The sequence below is a fragment of the Balearica regulorum genome, chromosome 6 (genome assembly GCF_011004875.1).
Source record: "Balearica regulorum gibbericeps isolate bBalReg1 chromosome 6, bBalReg1.pri, whole genome shotgun sequence".
Classification (NCBI taxonomy): Eukaryota; Metazoa; Chordata; class Aves; order Gruiformes; family Gruidae; genus Balearica; species Balearica regulorum.
In genome coordinates, this window is record NC_046189.1 from 33,431,255 (window position 1) to 33,457,984 (window position 26,730).

Genomic DNA, 26,730 nt, shown 5'->3' on the forward strand with positions numbered 1-26,730 from the left:
TCAGCAATGGAATTCTTCTTTATGGGCCTGTTCCAAGAACTGTCAAAAAAATCTTCCAGTTCAAGCAGGACAGTTTTGATCACCCCCTTAAGTGGTTTAAAGAGTCCAATTTCTTTGTCAAGGTTCTCAGAGAAAGAAGGCAATTTCTCAAGGCACACAATATTAGTCCCCAACCTATCAGTCACTGTTACGAGACAAGCCTTGAGAGTCTGATGGCTGAGGTCTATTAACTGCTCACAAGATTGATAACAGGGTAAGTTGCAAAGGAAACGTTAGATTTCCAATCAGTTTGACAATCTTTTAAACTTCTTGCGATACCATAGTAGAATTGATGCTGCCCGATACACACAGATATTTCATCAGAAACTATTTTTCACTTATGATTCCATAAGCAAAGAGGAAGGTAACTGCACCTGCACAAGCCAGGAAGCTGAAGCCCTTTTCTTTCAATACTCAGTCTCAGCTCAGAAATTTCTCTTCTGCTTAATCAGGAAATTACAGTTTGAAATAGCAGACTATGTAGTTACTACAGACTGTGCAGCCATTATAGATCTATAATGTTTAAGTAACCATGTTAACTTTTTTTTTTTTAAGGGTAAGCTAGTACTACTCTAGAGCAATACCATCCAGTCTTTTCATCTCCTAGATGAGATGACTTCCAAGATTTCTTTGTATTAGGGTATATAAGCAAATGCAAACCAAAAATACCAGGAAGGAGTTGTGCAGACTCATGCCAAAGCCCTATTTTTCAGTTGTCCTCATATCAGACTTTAGAAATTGACAGTGCTGCTTCCAAAGAAAAAGTTAGGTGGAGCTGGAAGTTGTCTAGCTGCGGGAAAGCAGCCTTCTGGTCCCAGAACGACAAGGAGTGACAGAAAAAAGCATTTCTCTGCGAAGCAGATTTTTGCCTACACAGAGAAGTGGCAGGAATTCTGATGCGCTTTTAAGCCCAAACAATTCTGTCGACGCAGACAGCTGGTCACTGACTGTGCCCATCACCTCAGCTTTTTTCCTGTTCCAAATGACTACTCCACACGACTTCATTCACACTGCTTGTGCCCACATAACCACGCTCTGATCTTTTTGGCGGTTTACTGCAGCTTTGCTTACGTCTCTTCCCAAGTAATTAATTTTGCACTTCATTTAATGAGTCCCTCAGTCGATTTCACTATAATGCAAGTTAATTCCCATACAGTAACTGCACAGCTTGCAGAACCCTTCAACTGTATGATGCTGTAGATTTCAAAGATAATTCTTAAAATGTGCTATTAATAAACAGACATGAGAACTATTATGACATTATTTATAAACATAGAAGCAAACCCAGAATCAAAGATTAGAACTCAATGAGCCAGGCATCATGTACTTAGTATTGCTTACCCTTCAGAGCAGATTTTGCTTTTTCATTGCAACCCTGGGAGCATGAGTCATTCAAATCCTGGTAACAAAATTAATTTACTTAAATATTTTGATTTTTCAGAAATTCTTAGTATCTGACCAATTTAAGAATCTTGAAAAGTCCATTAAGGCCTCTTTCACAAAAAAAAGAGAAAAAAGGCAACACTTAGTTCTGAATGGTGGAAGCACTAGCAACAGAACGGTCGTACTATTTCCACACATCCCCCCCAGAAAATGATCTGGTTTCTCCAAGGGTGAAAAGAAAGTTCGCCAATGTTTTTCTGCAATGCATCAATGCAGCACGTATCATGGTTTTAAATCTGACATGCTACTCCAAAAACCCTAAGGAATAACAGCCCATTTTCTATTGGCATAACTACACATCCTTTTGTATTGATAAATGGTCCTGGGTTACATCTGAGATGTAAATTAAAAGCTGTTTTACTGTAATCACACGGGGCCCAGATTTCTGGGTTCTGGGACATTTTAATCTTACCCTGAGCTGACAGATGCACATTTTTGAAATGCTATTGCCCACCACCAGTGTAGCCTCATAAAAACAGTTACCTACTTCTGCAATGGCAGAGATACGAAAATATGTAATAGTTACTCTACTTTTGCCCAACATGTGTATTCTTTCCATACTTAGTCTCCATGTTTGTTCTCTTTGCAATGTGTATTCTGCCCTCTTCCATTTATTTCTCCCTCAAAATATCCTTCTAGTACATTTATACCTCAATTCACTTTCTCACTTATTCCATCTCTCCACATCCTCAATTCTGTGACAGTATCTTTGACTTTGCCCATCACTGATCTGATGAACTAAGACTAAAAAGCAGTTCACTTTTGTAATTTACAAGACACAAGCTTCAAAAAAATTCTATCCATCAAGGTTATGGAGCATTTTAAAAAGCATTTTCTGGGCTGAGTGCTTCAGTTTATGTAATCTGCTTTTCTTAAATTTTCTTTGCATATTCATAAGAGTACACTAGACATTACCAGATGGATACACTCAGATTTAAAGAGCACAGGAAGGAAACCCAAATGTTTCACTAGAATGTTACCATTTTATCACAACATTAAAAGAAACAGTATTAATAATGTCCCAGATGTGGTATATTTTTTTTTTAAATCTTGGACACTGTATTTATTATACAGATACCATGACTGAAATTAATCACAAGCTCATACAGTCTTAATTATTCATAGGTATGTTCTGTTCTAAAGGAATCTTCCTATATTCTTCAGCATATTTGATGGACAAAGCAGTTCTGTAGCACTAAAAACCCTTGCAATGATTCATCTGAGCAAGTTTGTTTTTTTTAATCTCACACTGAAATATGTCCAACAATTTTCAGAGGTTTACATAGAAAAAAGGGTAAATGTAAAGCAAATTCTTCTATAAAACCTAGAAGTATTTTTTCTTTAATAAAAAACTCCGTAGTATTGACTTAAGATAATTATATTCAACTATCTTTTTCCTTACAAGTAGGGTAAAATTAGCTCCCTTTCTATCTTTAGTGTCCCTTCCAAAGGGTCTTCTTGAACCGAAAGATGAAAGATGTGCCCATAAACAAAACCATAAAGACTCCTAAAATGTGAATAGAGAAGTTTAAATTGGAAGTAACTGCCAGATGGTTTTGATCAAGGTAGTCTATTCCAACGCCACAGGCCATTTTAATGAATGTATGATTAACGAGAAAACTGCCGACTATCTGACTTCTTGCTAATGTGTTTGAAGATTTTAGCTTTGTGGACATTCTTTGATTTCTGGTAACCGAATCCTCCACCTCCACCTCTTTTCTGGAGTCTTCTGCCATGGTTGCTGTTCACATCTGGAATTTTATTGGTTAAAGAACTTAAAAAGGAAATGTTGCTTTTTAGGTATGGTAAGGGTTATGATTAATGTGAGAAAACACAGCTGTATTATACAAAAAGTTGAGTTGCATAATACAGACAAAACTGGAACTTTGTGCCTGTGGTTCTAAACAATGCTTTTATTCCTCCAGTTGTCCAACTAAGTTGGCCAAAGTACTACTGCTTCAAATTCCATCTGCTGCCAGGTTTGACAGTAATCTAGATACAGTCTTCTATTTCATGCTCTTGCCCCTCTATTTCAATTTCCATGATTATTAAACTTAAGTTTAATAATGTACCTTTCAATGAAAATAATTTTGCATGGAGGAGAACAGTGCTCTAGAACACATCTGCATGTATGCATTCCAGTATCTGCTACCCCGCAGCAACTGAAGCATGTACAGCACGTACATGCACTAGAACACTGATGTTTGTAGGCAATTTTTGCAGTTTTAGTATTTGCTGTTTAATATTTTCTTTAATAAACTATTGTTGGAGCATTATTTATGTGATTAATAGCAAAAAAAGATTAAAAAAAAGAATTTGAAGTAGCATAGGAACTTCAGTAAGTTGCATTTAACATTTATAATGCAGAAATTCAGCTTTGAAACACTGCAGTAAAAGGATACTGAGGTCAACAAACGGAGGAACTTTAAAACCAAACGACAGGCTGACTTTGGGAAGATCCAAGTTATTGACATTGTAGATCTGCTTCAGAGAATGGGAGTCATAAGCTCTAATATAAGCTTTGTATGCTTCCTGGGCTGACTTGTGAAGGAAGTAGTTCTTCTCAATCAGCTTTTCCAGCTGGTGAGAGAGAAAAAAACAAGAGACATATCCAATTATAGCTGTAACAAGTGTATAAACTATATTCAAGCAGATTATTTACTGTGTTGCAGTGACATTCACTATTCACTTCAGGAAAATTGCCCTGTGACAGTAGAGTCCACATACATATATCAGAGCGCTTTCATAACCAGATGGACAAAAAAGCCTGAAGCTGAATTACATACAAAGCCTCAGCAATATGAAAATTTACACAAATACTAAATTGGGTTGTCCCAAACAAGTTAATCAAGAAGGATTCCTACCATGAAACTACGTGTATTCAGAATTAATGGTTAACGACAGTATACTTTTAAGTCAGACATCTAAACTGGACCATTCCATGTAATTCTAAATGTAGTCTTACCTATTACGGTGCAAATGCATTGTAAAATAAGCAGTATTAATTCTAAGACAAAAATGCAGATGCACTGGTTGTAGGCATAGACACTTTATTTGTTGCAGGCCAAGTTCCCAATACTCTTTAGATTCAAGTGTCTCATTTGATGTTTAACATACATTAATTCAGCATACCAAAAATAAGTTACATTAGACATCATTACTTCCTAATTATTAACTAGGAACCTCCTACTGTAAGGAGTGTCTTCACTGCTGCTTGTACTTGCTATTTCAGGCTTAAGTTACTGCAAAGAAGCTTTACAGAGCTCTTATCAAAAGAATGATTCAGAGAATGAAACAATAGAAACCCACAGTTCTACAAACTATCTATGCTATTCTATTCAACTTTTTGCTCCATGGCTATTGTTGTAGCACTGGAGCACAAAACAGGTTTAGTTGATTCTGGCCTTTATTAACACCAGCTAGTGAAAAATACACCTGGACTATATACTAACACTTCTAACTGTTGGCACTGGATCTTCTGCAAACTGAAGTCTGAGTAAATCATTGTAAAAGATATGTGGTACTGACAATTAATCTGAACATATGTAACTATTCAATAAAAGCCAAAACCCTCTTTGCTATGCCAGACCAGAACATTCTGTTCAAAGTTTAAAGGAGGTTTACATCACTGTGGTTTTGCGATGTAATGCAAAACCCTCAATTCTTACAAGCAAATTCATACTGTATAATGATGACAATTTAGTACTGGATAGTAAAATTAAGCTTTAACTTCAAAACATTTTATCACTTTACCATCATCAAGGGACAATATGGCAGGAGGATTTACTGCACAGTACTCACCTAGAGGAACTTTTCCAAACAAGCATATATATTTTTCAACTGCAGTCATTATAGACTAACATTCTCCATGTAAATTATTACACAGATATTCAGAGTAGCTGTAACATGAAGTCATTGCATACCTGAGACTGGATGTCTGAAATTTTTGACCAAGAAAATTCAAATTCACTTAGAGGTACCTGAAAAAAAAAGAAATAAAATAGCAAAGTTATTTATACTGTGTAAGTAGTGAATGTGTTTTTTTTAATACCACAGCTGTATTTGTCAATATGCAATTACAACTCTGAAGTTCAAGGATGTTTTCGTGAATGAAAAGCACACGTGTACATATTTTTAAGGTTTTGGCATCATCTTTTATTCAAAGCAACGATCACACCATTACACATTTATTATACCATTATTACCCTTCACAGACATATTTATAAAATGCCTTTACATCAACATGCCAGTATTATCACTTCCTTTAAGCTAGAGTAACAAAGACACTCAGTATGACACTTTTACCCCTTTAGCTTTTGCTTTAGAAGCCATATCACTTCAGTTACAAGTGGCAAAACTCGTAAACAAGCCCATAAGGAGAGCAACCAAGAAACTACGTGCAGTTCTATCATATTAAAATGATTACATTTAGAAGGCAGCTACGCTTCTTTTGGAATTGGAACAAAATGCAATTGATTCTTTGAATAGAAAAAATAAAAACTGCACGAGCAACATCTGTGGTTTAATTTCCTCTGGATGGCCAAGCTCCTCCCAGTATCCTTCCACAGAGGAGGCATAAGAAATTTATTTATTTTTTGCTAACACAAGTTGCACCGCTGCAAAGCAACTAAAAATACACTCAATATTCACCTTTGTGCTGCTGACTTCAGACTTCAAGTCAGATGTTCAGCTAAATATTTTCTAAGCAACAGAATGTTTTTTGCTTAAAAAATTAAAATGTTTGAGTAATCATTACAGTTTTTGCCTTTAAAAACCTGTTAGAGAGTGAAAAAAAAAAAAAAAAAAGACATAAGTTTACCCTGGCTTGTTTTAGGTAACGAAGAAAGCCCAGTTCTTCTGGTCTTAAAATGAGCAGAGCGTGTCCTCTACCATTTATGCCTCTGGCTGTTCTACCAACACGATGAATATATTCCTTTTGGAAAGAATAAGAAACAGCAAGTCCAATCTGTCTTTCAAACACGTAATAAACAAATAGCTTCACCCCCCAATTTAACATTAATATAGTGTTATGTATCATCCATTATTTTTAAGACTTTTTCTTAGCACAGACACATGGATGAGGGAAACCAAGTGCTGAAGATGCAAAGCATAATTAGGCTGAGACAGAAACCCCTGACAGAGTATTTTACCTTTTTCAGAAGAAAAAAATCTTAGTCTAACTGAAAATTAAACTTTGCTTTTGGTATACTCGCTCAGTGTATTTGTCAAAACTTCTGAGGTTTTCTGAGTTTCACTTGTTTACACTGGACATTTATTCAAATAAGAATGTTGGTTTTTAAATAAAAATAAAATTTCCACTGGAAAAGCTGTTTAGGAGACTCAGGGATGCATATATAAACTCATATTCCTCCTGAGAAGTGTTTTGTTGTTTAGCTGATCAGATTTTAAATTAATTTAACAGCACACAGAGTAATGTTTTAAAAAGCAACTCTTAAAAAAGTAACAAAGGTCTCAGGCTAGGTGCAGCATTTCCTAGGAGCTGATGAAGGGAAAGCTGTTAGATATGAACATGACTGAATCCTGACCTCTGTCAAGCAGCAGTTTCAGCTTTTCTCTGCAACCGTGTTTGTAGCTAGGATCTGATTTGTTGCTGTGAAGTTTCTCTATTTTCTTAACTTACTTTTGGATCATCTGGAGGGTCATACTGGACAATCCAGTCAACTTCAGGAATATCCAATCCTCTGGCAGCGACATCGGTGCACAACAGTATTCCAGATTCTGCATTACAGAACTGGAAAAACGTTGTAGTGCGTTTGGTTTGTTTCTGCTTGCCCTAAAAGGAAACAAACACATTAAGGATGAAATATCAACTGAAAAAAAAAATAAATCTGCCAACTTATAAGCTTAAATCTAATTTCCCATTTCACATATGATATCCCTGCCAAAAACGTAAAATAATTTGGGGCATCTTTCCATACCATGGACTTGTACGGACCAAGCAGGACCATTTCACTGTGAAGAAACAATGCTATGGCAGTCAACAGCACAGGGCTACCTGAAACTGTATCTCCCAGAGGTTACACTGTACTTTCCAAAGCATTGAAAATTTGGTTGCCTAAGCGTTCTTTTCAGGAGGGCTGCATAAATGCCTCGAGTTCAGAAAAAGGACATTTGCAAGTCTAGCAATATGTTAGACAGATGACAGTAAAATACTTGTAACAGTTCTATCAAAGTATAGCAAAAAAAAAAAATCCCCAAAAGGACAAAATAAAAAAGGACATTTGTGGTCAGTTATAATTATTTCATAAACTTTCAGTCAATTCTTTCTCCTGAACTATGCATTTTGTGGTTTTGATAAAAATTTAAAATACTCATCCAAATGGTAAGAATTGGCATAGTAAAACCAAACATCAGCCTGGCCTTAGAAAAAGCACCCAACATTCCAGGGATCAGAAAGTTTGGATTCCTCTGACAATAGCTTTGCCCCACAAATTGAGTTTTAGTGCTTATAAAAGGTGACCCCTGGAAAGAAAACGGAAAGCTTTCTACACACAGAAAATAAATTAGTCTCAGTGTTCAACCCTGGTCTGGAAAATACCAGGATTAACAATGTTCAAGTGTTGTTATTACATAGCCTTTGCTTTATCTCCTTCCTCTACAGACTAATCAAGACCATCATCAGTTTCGTGAGCAGGGTATCTCTTTACTAGAAACTGGACAGAAATAAACGAGGCAAATGTAAGGTCAGTAACAACTTACAGGTACCATCAAATTAATTAATCAGTTAATAAAATACTTACATGAATGGCCAAAACAGGCAGATCAATATAGTTGAGTAATTCATAGTGGTACTTCACCGACATACATGAAGAAAAAAATACCATTAGTTTCTTCTTCCGGTTCTTCTTGAGGAATGTGAAGAGCAAAAGGAATCTTTTTTCAGATGGACACACTACATACCCCTGGAAAATTTTAAAATATTGTTAAATAAAGTAGTATGGAACAAACTTTTGCTTCAGCAATACAGTTAAATCAGGGAAGTGTTATGTTGTGAAACAAATATGCAAAATAGTTAATTTTTCCAGCTATATTGAGCCAAACCATTTGATTTATTGTCTGTCCCTCACCTTGGTATATGAAACTCCTGAAGACCATGAACTTGGTAAGAAACTTACTGTACTAACTTAAGTAGTAATTTTTAGTTAATTATCCAAACAAATGTAAGTTCACTGAAAAGTAATTAGTTTATACAACAAAACTTAATTTCAAGAACTCCGAATTACTGACATTAGGCATGAAAATAACTGCATAAGGTTATTAACATTTTTTATGATTTCAAGAATTTTATTTTACGGAATTCTTGCTACCGGTTTACTCTTTTAAGGTAATACAAAGCTACTGGTAATTTTATAACAACACTCATCATGTCAACTGCACAAACCCAGAAACTGCTGTTTAGCTAGCATCTGAAGCAGCAACAATGAAATATATCTGAAGTATATATATCATTAGTCAGTAACGTGGAAAATACAGTTAGAAAGACAACTGGAGCTTAGGTATGTAATACGGATGGGAATAGACAAGTGTAAGTAACTACAGTACTAGTTCATGAGATTTTATATCATCTGTCCTGCAAATATTGGCTAGATGCACATAACTGATGATAGTTAGCAAACAGAATAAAGCCCTTTAGGCAACTGATAGCTTTTGCCCATTGGGATGGTAAAGACCCTTTAAGACAGTGTTTGTACCCACTTAAAACACACAGGACTTCGTACGTTCACAGATCAGGCCCTTTTAATAACATTTGTGTTTTACCTGTTCAAGACCATCCACTGTTGCTGTCTCCTTGTTATCATCAACCCCAACGTATAGCGGCTCTTTCTTCAGAGAGATCTTTGCCAGATCTTCAACCTTTCTGGTTTGTGTAGCAGAAAAAAGCATTGTCTGTCTGCGCTCTGAAAAATATTTGTTTTGAAAGAGAGCCTCATTTTTAAAGGAGAATTCAAATAGCAAGTCCATAAAATCTCTAGCTGCAAAATTCCCTGAGCAAGTCATCTCCTTTTTTCAACTAAATTCTAATTCCAACATACTGATAATAACAAAGACAGGTGTAATTGTATTATGGATTGTACAGGATGTTTACTTAGGCTGCCCCAACTCCTGAAATCCTGATATCTATCAAAACACAATATTCTTTCTCTCTGGGAAAACATTAATAATCATTTGCACTCCAATGTGGACACAAAATAATGATTTAAATAGAGACCAACCTTGTAACTCTAACTATAGATCTAATTCCCATGAATATTAAAAAATGCCTTTAAAAAAAAAATCATGCTGGAGATGACTTTGCAAAACAAACAGTAATAATGCACTTTAGTTTTTACTAAGTTTTATCTTGTGCAGTCTACAACATATACGCTTGTGCATGCTATTTAATCACGTGCCAGTACATCTGCAGTGAGCCTCAGTGACCTCACTGATCTTAGAGCAGGTGTGCGACCATCCTTCAGCTCAAATACACATCCCAGTCCTGTAACATTTTCTTGTTACACAAGTACGTGGAAAACCACAGACTTAGCCTGTTCCATTTCACAACTGCAAGAACAGCAGCAACTGTTCTTGCCAAACAACCGGTGCCACCACTTTTGAATTTTGCTTTTTTTTGTATTTTGAAATGTCTGTTTTAAAATATAATTTCCTTCCTAACAGGACAAAACCAATTTAAACTCATGCAAAATAAAAATATTTTGTCTATCATTTTCCACTTCATGAACATGTAATTTTCCCACTCTTCCTTTCCTTTCCATTTTTAGCACTATTCATTAACATTCTTCACAGGCTGTTATTACATTTATATATCTGCATTTTAAACATGCACATCTGAATTTTAATATTTAAGATGTGGAACCTCAAAATATTTATCAATGCTTTTTTATGTACTATTTCTGTGAGGTTTTTTTTCTGCATTTTGTAAGTTAAAGGGAGAGCCTTGTTGGCTCTGACAATGTGTTTCATACATCAATTACAAGGAATAACTAAATTAAAAATTTGGAAAATAAAATTTTAAGGTACATATTCAAATAAACTTTCTTAATATACTTCTTGGAGATACAAGAAAATTCAAACTGCAAGTCAGAAGACCTTTTTCCTTATATTTAAGCCGTATTAGGAAATAATGAACTGCAGGAAATAAACGGGCAGGGGAAGATGAATGAGAGAACGTAGACGTTAAACTAAAAGGATCTTATATGAACAGAATTATATCCCTAAAGCACATATGAAAACTGTGTCCTTCAGATAAATGATGTTAAATAAAGTAATATATTCTAGCTATCAGGAAAAAAGGACAGAGTAAGACAATGCCTTGCAAATGCATTTACAGAACTATAAAAATTAATGATTTCTCTTATAATAATTGACTCATAAAGAAGACATAATGTTAGCCAAGTGATTTCCAGGAAAGACAATTTTTTTTTTTCTTACTTGGTAGAAGTTTTATGATCTGTTTCATTTCTTCTTCAAATCCAACCTCCAAGATACGATCTGCCTCATCAATTACCAAACACTGCAAGTTCTTGTACATGAAACCCGGAGTGTTCTAGAAGATTAACAAATTCAGAGTCAGACAGGGACGGGACTTTTATTATATTTTAATAACGCAGATTAGACATCAATATTTTATCTACCTGCATATGATCCAGCAGTCTTCCTGGTGTTGCTACAATGATGTTGATTCCATTTCCAAGTTTCTGCGCTTCTGCTGATCTGTTACTGCCCCCCATTATCAGACCATATGTGTGAACATGATGATTCATAAGTTCTTTAAGAACTCCATAAGTTTGCATAGCGAGCTCTCGAGTAGGAGAAAGAATAATGACACCTGTTCCTAGAAAATACATCAGACACGAATGAGTTACAACTCATCCAATCTCCCTCCTAGCCACATCCCTAAATGACTGTGCCACAGTAAAACTCAACTGTGACATAAAGAGCCTTACCATTTCTAGGCATGAATTTTAACTTGTAGATGAGCTCTATTGCAGGAATAAGAAATGCAAGTGTTTTGCCACTGCCAGTTTTTGCAGCTGCTAAAATATCCCTGTATGTAGCAAAGTTAGAAAGAGAAGTATTTAGTTAGTCCTACAGAGAAAAGAACAGTCCTATTTTGAACAGTGCTGACGATGTAAAAACAAAACCACGGCTTCCAGGAAACCAGTAGAGTTGGTATTAAGAGCTCAGTAGCAGAGGCGGTTCACAGCAATTGGTCACCACATCTCTAGAGACCCTTTGGACATGCTGACACGAGCCCAGTGAAAACAGACTTCCCTGCTTCCAAAGCCAAACGCAAAGCACTTTCCATGAGCTTACCCCAAGTATTTGTTCACACACAACACAGATACGCTGTGTTAACTTGTATTAATGGCTATAAACAAAACACTTAAAACGTATAAACATATTAAAAAAACCCACGACCAAACAGTTTAGCTGCAGAAAGTCACATTTCATGTATTTGGTTTGCTAGCAAAATTTACACAACATTTTGGGTCAATATAGTGATTAAAATATGTATTTCTTACCTGCCTTCCAGAAGTGGCTTAATACTTTTATGCTGAATTTCAGTCATGTGTGTAAACCCCATGTCATTTATGCCTTTCAGTGTATTCTCACTGACAACACCAGCCAGGGAAGTAAAAGAATTGTCTTCAAAAGCACCTGAAGTAGGAGAGAATAAAAAAAAATATTCAAACTTATTTCTCAGTTCCATCTGTCCCCCCAAGATCACCCAGTTAAAATTGAACTAGATGGGGGGGGGGGGGGGGGGGGGGGGGGCGGCGGAAATCAAAGCAAAGGACTTTTTCATATTCCTTTCTACCATAAAATCCGAAGATGCTGATGAAATACTCTGTATTACTGTGCTCCTAGGAATACTACACAGAGCTGTTAAAAATGAACCTGAATGCACTGCTTCCCATGCTGAATTTACTAATCGTACACCTCCATCTTGTTCTTCATCGATTTTTTCTTCTACAGTTAAACATATATGTGCATGTAGATGGTTTAAAGCAGACTTTCACTAGCAGTTTTAAGACTAATAGGATATAATGCAAATTATACTAGTTGTATATAATGTAAATTGCAAATAACATGAACTGAGCAATAGCTGTACAGTTGCCAGTGTCATGTCACCTATATTCAAATACTTGACTTATAAAGCTAATTTGAAACCTGCAACTTGCTTTGGCAGAAAGCATTAGATCTTGGATTTTTGCACACATATGAAGAAGTAGTCACAAGATACCTGTTACACCTAGTGGTAAACTAGGCACTTCATCCTCCTCCCCCTCCTCTTCCACTTCTTTCTCTCCAGAATCCTCCTTATCTTCATCTTCTACCTCCACAGATTCATCTTCAGGTTTTGCTTTTTTAGTTTCTGTATCTAGAGCATTATTTTACAAAAGACAAGTCAATTCGAGAGATGAGGGACGTGTTCATCATTAAGTTGTTCCACAGAGTGAATTTCTTTAATCTGTAATCCACTTACAAATGCCATGCTTTTTTCATGCGGTTGGAGGAGGGCAGGAGAAGGGAAGACAAGGTTTCTATGGAAATTTCTGAGGCAGAGAGCAAAAAATTCAGAAGTTTCTTGCACACACAATACACTTCACACAGTAAACCAGCGAAGCTTAATGTATACTATATGAAATTTTCCGTGGAAGCATGGAATGAGTTACAAAATCCTTTCCTATCTGTAATGCAGACATCAAGTTTCCAACAAGGTTTGTGCTCAGGGCATGTGAAATGTAATGTCTGTTCTGTTTTAAGTGCCTGAATCCTCAGAGAACTGCACGAAAACACCTCGTTATTTGCATAACCATGAGAAGTGTCACAAGGATCAAAGACGTAAGAGACAAATGTTTCAAATATATGTAAAAATGTATATATGTGATTATGTATGTATAAAAAACATATAAAAACCTACCAATACTTGCAGGATGCAATTTTGGGGGTAACTTTAGTTTCATAATATATAGATGTTGCCAAAGGCTAGATGCTTTGCTAAAAAGATGTACTGGCTGGACATTTAAGCACAGAAAGCATCCATCTGTTAAAGCTCTACTTTGAAAGCCAGTATATATATTTGCTTAATAGACAAGTGAAACATCCACACTTCATGTTACAAAGCAGAATTCTACGTGGCAATTAAATCAGTTGCTACCAGTTTAGTACACACTAGAGTTCTAATGTTAACAGCTGGAATAAGAAAACCGGTAATAGTGAAGATGTCCAGGGCTGTAAAACGTAGGCCAGACTGACACACGGCACTTCTCACAGTCCAGCCAACAAATCCTCTCCCACAGGGTGGAAAACGAAACAGGCGCTTTTTGGGCTCTCCGAGACTAACTCAGCCCTGGGAAAAAAGTTGTATTTGTTAAGATAACGTACCTTCTTCCACCTTAGCCGCCGCTTTCCTCTTTTTCTTCTTCCTCTTCTTCTCCTCCCCTCCGCGGGGCCCGGCAGCATCCGCAGCCTCCGCGCCCGCTCCGGCTGCCACCGCTTCTACCTCCGGGGCCACCGCCTCCTCCTCCTCCTCCTCCTCCCCCGGGGGGCCCTGCGACGCCGCTTCGCCTGGCGGAGGCACCGCACAGCGCGGAGACACGTTTCGGAAAGAGAGGGGAAAAAACCCAAAGTCAGCGACGGCTCCGCAAGCGCTCAGCCGGGGAGACCAAGGCTCCGCAGGGCCGCCCGCCCGCCCGGCCCCGGCCCCGGCGTACCTGCCCCCTCGGCCGCCCGCAGCTTCAGGTTCCGCTGCCGCAGCTTCAGGTTGCGCTTGTGGATCTTCCTGCGGAGCAGCCGCATGGGCAGGTTACTCGCGGCCACCGACACCGACATCTCCGCCGCCTTCCCCCGCCCGGGCGGCCACACGTGGGGACGGCAGCGCGGCGCATCCGGCCCCGCCGGAACCCCCCTGCGCCGCCCGCGGGGCCTGACGGGCGGCCCGCAGCGGCCTCCAGCGGCACGGCGGAGGCAGCGCCGCGCAGCCGGGCGGGATCCGCGCTTGGCCGGGAGGCAGCGGCCCGCCCCCGCCCCTGGCGGGGTGTCCTCGGGCCCGGCCGGGGGCGGCGCCTGGGTCCTGCCCCGGGCCGTTGTCCCCCGTGCCCGTCCGCGGTAGCTCAGCGAGCGGGGACGTAAAACACCATCTCTTCCACAACAGCCGCTGCCCCGCGGCGCCCCTTTGCCCGGTGGCGTTCCCTCTGCTCGTGGTTACAAGCGTTTAACTCCAACGGGAGAAAGAAACACTCCTGGGCATCCACCTGTGCATGTCCCAGCACCGGCACCTGTGGAGAGGTGGTTCTGGGGGCACCTTGTGTGTCCTCCTGTGTGCAGGCCAGAGGGGCTGGAGACACCGCTGTGTGCCCGCGGGCAGGAGCCGGGGTGTCAAAAGCAGCGATCCACCGGCTGTTAGCTCCGCTCTTAGCATCGCCTGGGCTTTTCATGGATGGTGAAAACTTTCAGGGCCGACTGAAGCTGGTGAAACTTTGAGACTTGCAGAATCCCTGGCGCCGACTCTGGGGATAAAGTACAGCTGTGCCTCCAGTGAAGTCCTGCACCTCCAGTAGCCGCCCGGTGCGCTGTCTGTTCCTCCTAATGGGCACAAAGAACATGGAAATCCCCTGGATTTTCACCAGCCTGGCAGTGCTAGCAAGCAGGCCAACTCAGGGACCCTGTCATTTCCAGGGCACGTTTTCTTGGAGCTGTACTAGGCAGCGCTTTCCAGCTGGCCCGCTGGAGCTCCCAGCTGCTCCTCCATTGCAGTGACAGGCAGCATAACCTTTCCTTCCAGTGTGCTCCTGCTTTTTGGCTCTGCATCCTCTTCCAAAGAGTGAATTCCTGCAGGCTGAGATGCAGTGCCCTTCACATCCTTCGTGACCAGCAGATGGCACAAACAGTACAGAATTCATAGCAGATTGCTTTGCTATCTCAAACCAGTAATCACTGTGTTCTTAGAAATCTGAGCGAATACAAACTGTGTAATGCTCACCCTGCAATACCTTGCTGTAACTCAGAATAAACTGCAGAATTATTACTATATTAATTTTGAAGTGTTTATTGCAAGTAACTTTTTTTTTTAAAGCTACTAATGTTAGAGATGAAAGAAAAGTCATTTTTCACCATCTATAATTGTTGTCTTGCAGAGGTCGTATGGATCACCAGGATGAGAATTAAATTTGTTTTGCCAGAACTTCAGAATATGATCCATGTGATCTTGTCCAGACTTTCATAGACTGGATAGCAGGTCTGGCCACTGGCTTATTAAGTTGGAAGGGTGACTGCCATCTTCATCAGCTGCATTTGAAAATAAACTGAATCATCTTCAGCAAGAAAGGCTTTTGGTACAAAACTCCAGGGGAAGTCAGTTCAAGGCTGAATTTTAAGCAGGTAAAAGTTCCTTTCTGCAACACAGTGTAATTTAGGTTCTGGACATATTTTCTTCCTGGCAACCTTATATTGTGTCTGCAGAATGTATTTTTAAGTAGATACGGGTTTGCACTTCCTAGTCTGTACTGATTTATCTATACGTGACTAGGTTTGCTATTTGGATCCAGATTTAACCCAGGCTGTGCTTTCTGGAATATGGCCGTTGTGCAGATAGAGTCAATTACAAATCTGGGCATGAGGGAGCTAACACTAATACATTGAGGGAGGAGAAAATTATGTCCTTTGGGCATGGCATGGTCAATATATTCCTATCTTAACCAGTACTGCCAGGATCATCACTATTTTACTTTCACCCCCATCATCACACCCCCAGCTCTGCCAAGAATTAGGACCTGGAAACCCTGGTCAGGTAAAACCCTAAATAAAGAACTCACCGCAGTGTCCTGGCTGACTTGGCAAGTCTTCTTGAAGTTACATTAGTGTGGCACGAGGCCCAAATTGATAAACTGTCCTGAGAAGGTATGTTAGATCCCACTGAGCAGAATATATTGGCTCTGTCCATAGACTGTTATCAGCGCGGCACACAAGGAAAACTTTGTTGCATTTGCAGATAAATGATGATCTTCTATCTGTGAAAACAGATGTCATGGCATTATATATAGGAATTCAGAAATTACAGATTTCATTAGGTGGCAAAGTATCATGTGCTGCAACATTGCATTGTCTTAATATGTTGTAAAAGATGTTGCTTAGAGTTAGCAAAGAAGTGTGCTTCTCTGGAAATTTCAAAACATGTTTTATGAAGTTTTTTTTTTTTTTTTTCAAGTTGCAATTGTGGAAAGTCACAAAAAAGAAGAGTCAGAAGGCAGTGATGATAATTTTATTGTGACAGGTCTAGACAATAGTTTAAATCACTAACTCATGTTAATAGTTTCTCTCTGAAGTTTGGCATTTCTTAGATATCATATGAATTCCCACTGGCACATGTCTCATTTCTGTCCAATAGATTCATTTCTAATTGCTTGACTTATCAGGCAATCGTTACTAACAATACAATTTTCTCCAATGGTTATTGGAGAAATGTCTCAAAAATAATGTCAAAATGTCTCAAGTTCTTTACAGGTGATCTTGCAGGAGGGTTTGTAGGAAATTATGTTTTGGGTTAGCAAAGCCTTTATAGAGCTGAATAAGATACTCTGAATTTGTCTCTGAAGATGAATGTTTTTAATGGGCTGCCAATGTCAGTATTTTATCTTCCAGAGTCAATTCATCATTAAAGCCAAATTCAAAATCTTTGCTCCTATTTACCATTAACTAACTTGTGTTGATTAACAATGCAACACAAAAGTAGTCATTGATTTCAGTTGTATCATTTCAGGTAGATGGTGATAATTTATACAAAAGGTATCAAAATCCCATATAGAAAAGATCATGAAACAAAAGTATATAGTCATTTTTGGATAGTAGAGTGGTGGTACAGACCTGAGGTAAGGCAGATGCAGACAGGTTTTATTTTAAGAAAACAAAGTCTTTGAAAAAATGCTTTTTTGATGTCTTAGGTTGGACATGAAAAAACCCACCACACATGTCGTTTATGAACATCTGCACCATTAAGCTAAAAGTTTTGAACTAGAAAACTAGAGCTTTTATTGCTTATGGCCACAAAATGGAAAACCTTTCAGAGCTGTCTTTTCATTTTTAACAGATTATAATTTTCCCTGTTAGACCAAATTTATCTGTCAGACAGTAATAAGTTCTGGATAGGGGCTTGGTTTAAAATCAAGTATCACTTTTTTTTTTTTTTTTTCAAATGTGTCTAACTTATGTAAGAAGAAAATCTGTATATGTGTGCAAGTGATAGAAGCAAAGGTGTCTGTAGAAATAATCAATTTTCCAGTTTAATTCAGACATATAATTCTGAAATCTGGACTTTGGCAGAGAAAAGTTACCCACACCTGAACATTGTAAATAGTGTGGATACAGATGACTTGATTTATAGATTTAATGTTAATGGAGATTAGAAATTGCTGGTGCAAATCATGTCTCCATAGGATATCATTGTGAGTCTGTGAGGAAATTTAAAGTATGGCTGTGAGTTTAAGACATGGAGGGTAAGATATCTGTGTTTGGAGAAAGCAAGCTAGGCCATCATAATCATAGTTTTTTAGGGTTTTTTTTTAATACTGCTTTCAATGATGTCTCCCTTGTGTCATATGGAGGTGTTTTCTCAGTTATAACTGGCATCATCAACACTTTGTGTAGCATGTGGAATATGGCTGGATTCAAACCACATTTGTGAGGTTTTTAGGAAATTTCTCATTTACCCCATATTTTACAACTGAAGCTATTCAGTGTATCAATTGTAAATGCCGAATGACATTTACCTGAACGTGTTCCAGTCAAATCCAGTGCAGATCTGCAGCCGGGATGAGAAAGTAGAGATGGGTTGATTTGCATTTTATAAAAGACCTTGTAGATTTTGCATAGTTCTTGTGGATTTTCTGGAACTTACAACTGCTCAGGTGTTTCTGAGAAGCAGTTTAATATCTCAAAGTGTCAGGCTGCTGCCATTGCCCTTATTAGTTCATTAAAGGGAAACCAATATTCTAGAGTTGGAATAATCTGGATCATGCCAGGGTAAGCAACTGAAAGCATTTTAATTGTTCTAATGAATTGTTTTAATGAATTCTACACATAGAAGACCAAAGTCTAATCTCACTCTTTCAGACCTTTCTGCAGAGTTTAATGCGGCTGATGGTGAAATCCTGGTGTGCAATATAAGCTCTATGGCAGGAATCCAGGTTACTGCACTAGTCTGGTGATGCATCCAACAGACAGTGACGGTCAGCTTCATGCCTACCCCACTTGATCCTTAAAGAAACACACAAAAATCAATTTGTGTCCTTTTCTAGTAATGGAATGCAAGCACATAGGCGGCTGGACTCAGAGGCCAGCAATTTGCAGATAATACCTGTCCGTCTGTATTCGTTACCATCTGTGGCTACATCATTGACTCTGCTACTACCAAGGTGATCAGGTAATTGTGTGAAATTAGCTTAATTAAACTGAAGTGAGCTATATAGATATGACTACAGCTTGATTATGTGATGTTTATGAGCAAAAAATCTTCAGTGTTTAGGAAATGCCACCTAGTATAAAATGCTGCAGTTCTTCCCTGCAGTAAGAGGGATGACGCATTGGTTTGCCAGAGAAATATATGCTAAGGTCAGTATTTTGGTCCTCATCTCCAAAATACATCATCACTAGGGCCCAGTTTATCTAAAATATTGCTTAAATCTCTCTGAAATTAGGATGACACTTGGAATCATAGAATCACAGAATGGTTGAGGTTGCCAGGCACCTCTGGAGGTTGCCTAGTCCAACTGCCCTGCCCAAGCAGGGTCAGCTAGAGCAGGTTGCTCAGGACCCGGTCCACTCAGCTTTTGAATGTCTCCAAGGATGGACACTCCACAGAAGACTCTGGTTTTTTTACTCCCTCCCATCAGGTATTGATACGCATTGAACTATCTCTTCTTCAGGCTGAACAGTCCCAGCTTTCTCAGTTTCTCCTTGTATGCCAGATGCTCCAATCCCTTTACCGTCTTTGTGGCCATTTGCTGAACTCGCTCCAGTATGTCTGTGTCCTTGTGCTGGGGAGCCCAGAGCTGGACCCAGTACTCCACAGATCTCACCAATGCTGAGTAGAGGGATCACCTCCCTTTTGTTTGTCATACTTGTCAGAGTGAGAATTACTGTTATAATTGTATAATTCTTTTTTGCTAAGAAAACTTTGCTATTTCCAAGTTAAATATATAGTCATTTTATATTTAACACCTACACACTGCAAACAAAAAATCCTCTAGGAAAACAAGGTGCTATACATATTTTTGTCCTCAGAGAGGCAATGAGAGAGCAAATAATACATAATACAAGAGCAGTGCACAATTTGTAAGGTACTACAGGTAGGCAGGAGGGTACCATGAGGATAACTATACTGTAAAAGCGTACATGGCACTCAGCTTAATAGTTTAGATTCTATTTTGTTTTATTTTATCAATGCAGAACAAGTTGTTTCTGACATTTGTAATTTAAACTTACAAAATATTTTCAGGGTACTCAGAAACTGCTTTTCTGAATTGGATTAAATAATAAGCAAGCATTTTCTGTTCCCTTTTAGGAGGCTGTTTACAGCTGTTTGTTTCAATTGTTCCACCATCCCTATTTAAATGTTGATATATAGCCTGTTTTACATGTGACAGTAAGGTACAGTCATTTTTATTAAGATAGCATTTAAATTCACGGTATTCTTTCTTTACATACGAAGATCCATTTTTTAATATTTTCCTCATTTTAGAAAAACTTAGTGAAGGTCTTTCAAAATACTGCAAAGGCTACAAGTAGTATCAAGTGATTAATTAACAGATTAATCAACATGCAGGTGTAGCAGCTAGCTTATAACTTATAGACTGACAGGTTCATAATCTTTAAAATAATAATTTTCTCAGGCATAAAAGGCTTTCCTTTTACAGTGCCCTCATTAATTTAAAGAATCCTAGTAAATATATTACTGTCACCTTTTCAGAAGGGGTGCATCTTTTATATTACCTTGTCATTCATGTATCTTCATTTAAAATAGCTCTGTTCAAATAATATAAAGACACAATTAAAGAGATTATGAAATCTGAGACAGTAAGTGAAATACATAGGGTCAGCTAAGGTTCTTTGCAAGCATTTTGAACATAAAATTTGAAAGGGAGAGATAGAGCTTTGGGCGTTCTGGGTGCGTGGCAGCTGGATGGAGACAGATCTGTGGCATTCCGTGGATGGAATGAACACAAGATGTCACCCTAGCTGTGAGATAGCTCCATCACAAAAATGCCATGTGCCATTAGTCGAAGAGGAAAGGAAATGAAGGATTGAGGTTACCCACAAGTTGTCCATCACATGTATCCCTTCATTTAACTATCACAGAACACTGTTTCACTATAAAATTTTCTGCACATTGCTGAGTATTTTTAATTCATTTCTATCGTGCCATTGATGATTTTTTTTTTAATTGCTCTTTTAAAGTAGGTTGCTGAAATTTGAAGTCAGATTTCACTTCCTTGAATAGTAGCCCTGTATTTTTTATACTGTTAGTGAAAAAGATGATGGAGAACACAGTGCCATATTTTTCCAAGTTTTCTTCAGTCTTACTCATTTTCATACAGGTAACTAGAAGTCTAAAAGCTTATAGAAGGATGCAATGACAACTATTGTGAAACACTTTCAGATAACATCACATAGTTAAATTGTTATGTTTCTTCCTAAACTGTGTAAACCTTTTTCTGCTGAACAGTAATATTTTTTTTTTCTGTAACAGTTTGAAATTCCTTTCACCTTTACTCTAGAAAAAAGGGTTGAAAAATCTTGAATTAAACAAAACATTATTTAAACAATGGTATTAGCATTCTTCTGATTATGGATGGGGAACGGATACCTTAAATATTAAACTCCTTGAACTCAGGCCTCTGACTTCAGTAATACTGAGAGCATGCTTATGTTCAGAATGACATTTATGCTTTAAATGTTTGTTTCCTTCCTGTATAAAATAATAAAAAAAGATTTTGCAGTCAAGACATCTTTCTGGACTTATGAGGACAGAACTCAATGCATTGTTACACTATAGATGCTTGTATTATCTTAAGTTATCATTCTAACTTCATTTATCTCATCCACACAGTGAGAATGTCTTCATCTGTAAGATGAGGATATCCATATTTCTTTACTCTCACTGCCTGTTTGTATTTAGATAACAAGCCCTTAAAGTGAGGACTAATTTAAAAAATACATTTGTATGGGACCGATAACAAAGAAGGCCTGGGCACTACTGTAGTATTAAACAAATGTGTCTTATTAAACAAATGTGTCTAATTAAACAATGTGTCTTAACCACCAAAATTTAAATATACAAGTGATAATAAAGTACTATTTTGTAACAAAGTATACATCTTAGGAGACCAGATTGTCATAAACCTGGACAGAGGAGGAAACTAGATAGTGAACAGAGTTCATTCTCACATTTGCTGCAAGGCGCAGTTAGGAATACCCTTACTAGTGATTTCCTTGAAGTGGCTCCCCTTTCACTTGCTCAATATTATTAGTATGCTCCTACATCCATAGTCTTACACTACTCTTCTGCTTACATTATTCTGCGTGTCCTTAAAACCAGTGTAAAGTTACTTTTAAGACCCTCTGAGATTGCCATTTAAAGAAGTTTTAATATTCCTGAGACTGAGAATGGTTAATTAATAATGGTCTGTAATGTAACATTGCATTTTTTGATTGAAACACAGTGGGAGCTTGGACAGTCAGCACTCCCTAAGAGAATGCTCAATAGCTTGTATTATTGGACTTTGAGCTTTTATGGTTCAAGCCTTTATAAACTGTGTCAAGCTGTGATAGTTATAATTATTGCACATGTTGGCTTAACCTATATAGTGTAGTCATAATGCATTAGCCTTTCCAACTTTCACTTGCTTGTCCTTTATTATCAGTGACATTTTCCCTTAAAGGTTCAGAGCAAGCATGACTTTATGATGTGCCATAAGCTTTAACTAAATCAGCTTTTTCCCGTGAAAGACTATTGTTGAAGTAACCAGGAGATGGCAGTCTTTCTTAATGCATCAGGGTTAAATTCTACTGGTGATCACAATTTCTGTTCTTGTGCCCCAGAATAGGCAAAATTTTAAAATTAAGTGAAGGAAGAACCACACATCTTGTCGGCATGGCAAGTCATTGCATGCTTGACCCCTCTAGTATCTTCCAGAGCTGTTTCTTTCAGGTGTCAGATCTTGAACAATCACGTAAATCCAGGGGGAATCATGGTCTTCCCAGTCTTCAGGGTGGCCTTAATGCAGTCTGGCTGTTTTAATGTACCTGAACTACAGTTCTCTCTTCTCTGGTAATACTGATAGGAGAATTCGATGACTAGCTCACCTTCAAGGCTGTGTACTTCATCTGCAGGCAGGCTATTTCAGAGAAAACTATCTTAGAAACAAACCACAATTCATTCATGTGTGTTTAATCAGTAAAAATGTAGTCACCCGGAGACTGTATGACCTACTCCATCTCTTTGTTAATTTGCTCCTAACAGATACTCGTCACCATTCTTGGACAACTCAGAGTCTCCACAGATCTCTGGGGATCAAAGTGGTTTTAACTGGCTGTGTTGCTCTTGGTCTCTGTTCATGTGATCTGACAAAAGACAGTGTCACATCAGCATATAACCCAGTGGGATATCACTGCACTAAGATATGGGATTGTCTGTTCTTACTGGAGAAGTAATTGCTGCACGGCAGTATTAGATATCAGTTTCTTTTGAGCTGTTGGCAGCAAACATAAACAAGAACTTCTTACCTTTCTATATGTTTTTCTGTAGAGTAAGCACCAGGGACTCTGAGACAGGAGAGCATAAAGGTGACTTAATTTGACTGTCCTTATTGTCACAATCCAACTCAAACAGAGCTTAGGAAAACCATGATCTGCTTTCAATTATTTATTAGAACCAAGGACCACTGGTAGATTTAATTCTAACAAACTAATACTCATCATAGGTTTTGTACTCCCAAAGCTGCTTCTCACTGTTACCGCTCCTTCCCTTAAGCTGCAGTAAGGTACACGGGAATGGCAAGTATATAGAGAGCAAGAGGACATATTATTCATGACCACATCAGGCTTTTACATTGCTTGGACAAATACTTTGTCTTCTACTGGGGCAAACTCTTGCTTTGTATCTTACAACCATTTCAAACTGTCTTAAACAAGCTCTCACTGACTAATAGCAATAATAACAATAACAACATGAATAAATTCTTTTAGGCAATGCCAAATAGATGAGCATATGTAAAAGCTAGCTAATGTTTATTAAGTATTCAGTTGCTACCTGAGGTTATCACAGAACCAAGCAAAGGAGGAAAACAATAAATTGTTCCAAATGTCCAGCTATATTCTCACTCATCTTATTTGTCAGTATTATAAGGGAAAGGTTTTTGGTTTTTTAAGTTAGTGATGAGAGACCTCCATGTCACATTTGTGTGTAAAGGTCCTCAACCTTTCTTCTACGGCTCACCATGTTCAGTTTGATGCATGTTACTCAATGTCTTGCCACTGCTTTCCTGAGCATTCATGCCTGTAGACATCCTGCAGATGACTGGTTCTCACAACAGAGCTCTATTTTTAACTTGGCATGCAGGAAGACAGGCTGTTCATATCTAGCAGAAGGCAAACGTCTTTGGACTTGCATGCCAGGATTCTGCAGGTGAGAATTGTGTAATATCTGGATATAGGTTTGCAGTATGGATACACTGAGAGTGCAAAACTCCTTGGTGTGGCAAAACTGCTTGATATACAAACGACACTGAATATATTGACCAAAGTTTGTTATTTTGTCCACTTCACAAAATCTCAGCAACAATTCCCAGATAGCTATAATGGAATTTACCTTAGCTGTGTATATGAAGTTATGCAGCGTCATAATACAAGCCTCTAAAAGCTATGTTAAACATTTAGTGTGCATTTAGTCATCTGCCAGAAATGTTTAAAGGCATAATGTCTCATTTATAATTATTAAATTATTGAGTCCTGCAAAGAGAGATGTTCCATCTTTACTTACATAATGGTAAAATACTGGTCATTTACCAAGCTTGCAACAGCACATCAGATATTAGCATTTTCTTGAAGGGAATTCCTTTACTAGTACACATTAGAGGATGTGTACTAGTAAAGGAATGAAGCATTTGGTGATTGAAACAGTGTTCAGCCATGGCATAGTTTCTAGTTTCTACACTCCCCCATACTCTGACAGCTTAAAACATTCTCATGTAAATTGGCAGGTGTAAAGAAACGACATGAATAATGTAATGAAAATTATTTCAGAGTGTCACTCAGTTATGGGACTGGGACTCAGAAAATACATGTAAAGCTTCTACCTCTGCTACAGACATCCTGCATCCTGAAATAAATCATTCGTGCTCACACTCCTGCCATCTGAGCATGGACATTAACAGAGGTTCTGTATTAAAGCACTCACTTCAAAAAGCGGTTCAAATGTCACATGAGCTCCATAGTGGTGTCTGTCTCTCTTCCTTGACTGTTGGGAGTACAGAGTGAACAGGCTCTTAACAGCCAAGGTCCTTAAGTACAGTTTTGGAAATAGTGCTGGATGTTTATCTGGATTTATAGGTTTTAAGTATTACCTGGATGACTTGAAATGCTGGTCTTCCCTAGAGGGTTCCTCATACCCTTTTGTACGGAGTTCAGCAATTACTTATGCTTGCTTATCCATGGTACCATGCTTATCCATAGACCCTCAGGTCCAGGGTATGTAGGCAATCAAAGCTTCTGGTTATTGTCAGAGACAGGACCTGGCCTAGAACTGTTCCTATGTCCTTCTGGTGGGCCCTTGGTCTCTCAGAGAGCCTGTCCTCCCTCAGCCCTCTCTGCACAAAACATGAGGGAGTCCTGGTATTCAGCTTGCTTAGCAGCAGTTTTTGTGCCTATGCCTTCATTCCTCTTCTGGAGTTCTGGAGGGTATGGACTGAAAACTTTTTTTTTTTGAGGAAGATGGAGTGAAATGGAGAGGATTTTTATTTTGTTCTAGTCTCAGAATGACACTGCATCTATATAATGCCCATCCTTTGGATTAATAGCGTGTTTTACCCTTTCCCATCCACATCTGTAAGGAATGAAGATAATCAAAGACAAAGAAAAGGAGGCAGCAGATCAGTATAGGTAAGTTCCAGGCAGCAAACTGTATAGTTTTAAAGGGCAATTTAGGACATCAAATGAAGCCTGAATTACTTCAACCTTGAATGGTAAAATGCATTAATCTGTAATTATGTAATTTCACAAAAGAAAGCAAGAAAAACAAGCAATACCTAACCGATTTAGATGGCAAAATGCCAAAAAAAAAAAAAAAATTTAAAAAATCCTGAGCTGGGATGGTAAATTTTGAGAAAAAAAAAAGCAACGGTGCACATGGAGACCTGGAGCTTAAGACATATATATTTTGCAGATGTGCAACAGGTTTTGATGAATGAAGCAGATCTCTGTGCGACTCTAAGCCTTAACACCCCAGCAAGTGTAAGCATTCAAAAATTGTCTTCAGTCTAGATACCAAACGTGGAGCAAAATTTCTGTTGTAAAAATGCCATTTCAAGTGCCATAGAACTGAACTTTGACTAAAAAAGTGATAGTCAACTTCAACAAAAAGATTTGGTTTTACTATACCCGGGAGTCCCCCGAGCATGGTCTTCCAAAAGAGCACATTCCCTCACTGCCCCTGAAAATAAGTGGGACAGTCCTTTGATGATGCCAAAATGTATCACATCCAAGCACATGCCACATTTCAGTCACCATCACGTACATATTGTGTATCCTCAAAGATAAGCTTGTGTTTTCTCAAGAGCCCCGTTACATCCTGAAATTAATGGCTCCTGGTTGATCATCTCGCATCAGAAGGACAATGAGCATCTCTGCCGATGGGTGATGCTTACTAAGAACAGTGATGTCTTTGGCATGAGGTCAACCATGTTCTCTCTGCTTAGAGGCTGCCTCATCCAGGCCCGTATCTCGCACAGGTTTGGGCAGTGTAGTGTCTGGAATAAGCTGGATGCTACGTCTCAGCTCCCTTAGTTGTTGTCTCTGAATTTCATGAGCCTGTTACAGGATTCTGGCACCATAAAGTCAGGAGAAATCATTAGGGAGAGTAGGGAACTGGCAGAACACTTTGTTGGACTGTGTGTTGAGCCATGGAGCTGTGCATAGTGCAGGTCAGGTGGTGAGGACGTAAGTGTTGGAAGG

At 38.4% G+C, this 26,730-nt stretch overlaps 1 protein-coding gene across 1 annotated transcript; it reads right to left on the reverse strand.

Moving 5' to 3' along the window:
- Positions 1-3,051: 3,051 nt before the first annotated feature.
- DDX18 (DEAD-box helicase 18) lies at positions 3,052-14,427 on the reverse strand. Its single transcript, XM_075757158.1, has 14 exons — positions 14,223-14,427; positions 13,894-14,076; positions 12,749-12,886; positions 12,027-12,162; positions 11,448-11,548; positions 11,136-11,335; positions 10,933-11,047; positions 9,262-9,401; positions 8,244-8,405; positions 7,124-7,276; positions 6,302-6,415; positions 5,406-5,462; positions 3,885-4,062; positions 3,052-3,233 (listed from the first exon to the last, which is right to left on the reverse strand). The coding sequence occupies exons 1-14, from the start codon at positions 14,338-14,340 to the stop codon at positions 3,091-3,093; spliced, it is 1,938 nt and encodes a 645-aa protein (XP_075613273.1). The 5' UTR covers positions 14,341-14,427; the 3' UTR covers positions 3,052-3,090.
- Positions 14,428-26,730: the final 12,303 nt, after the last annotated feature.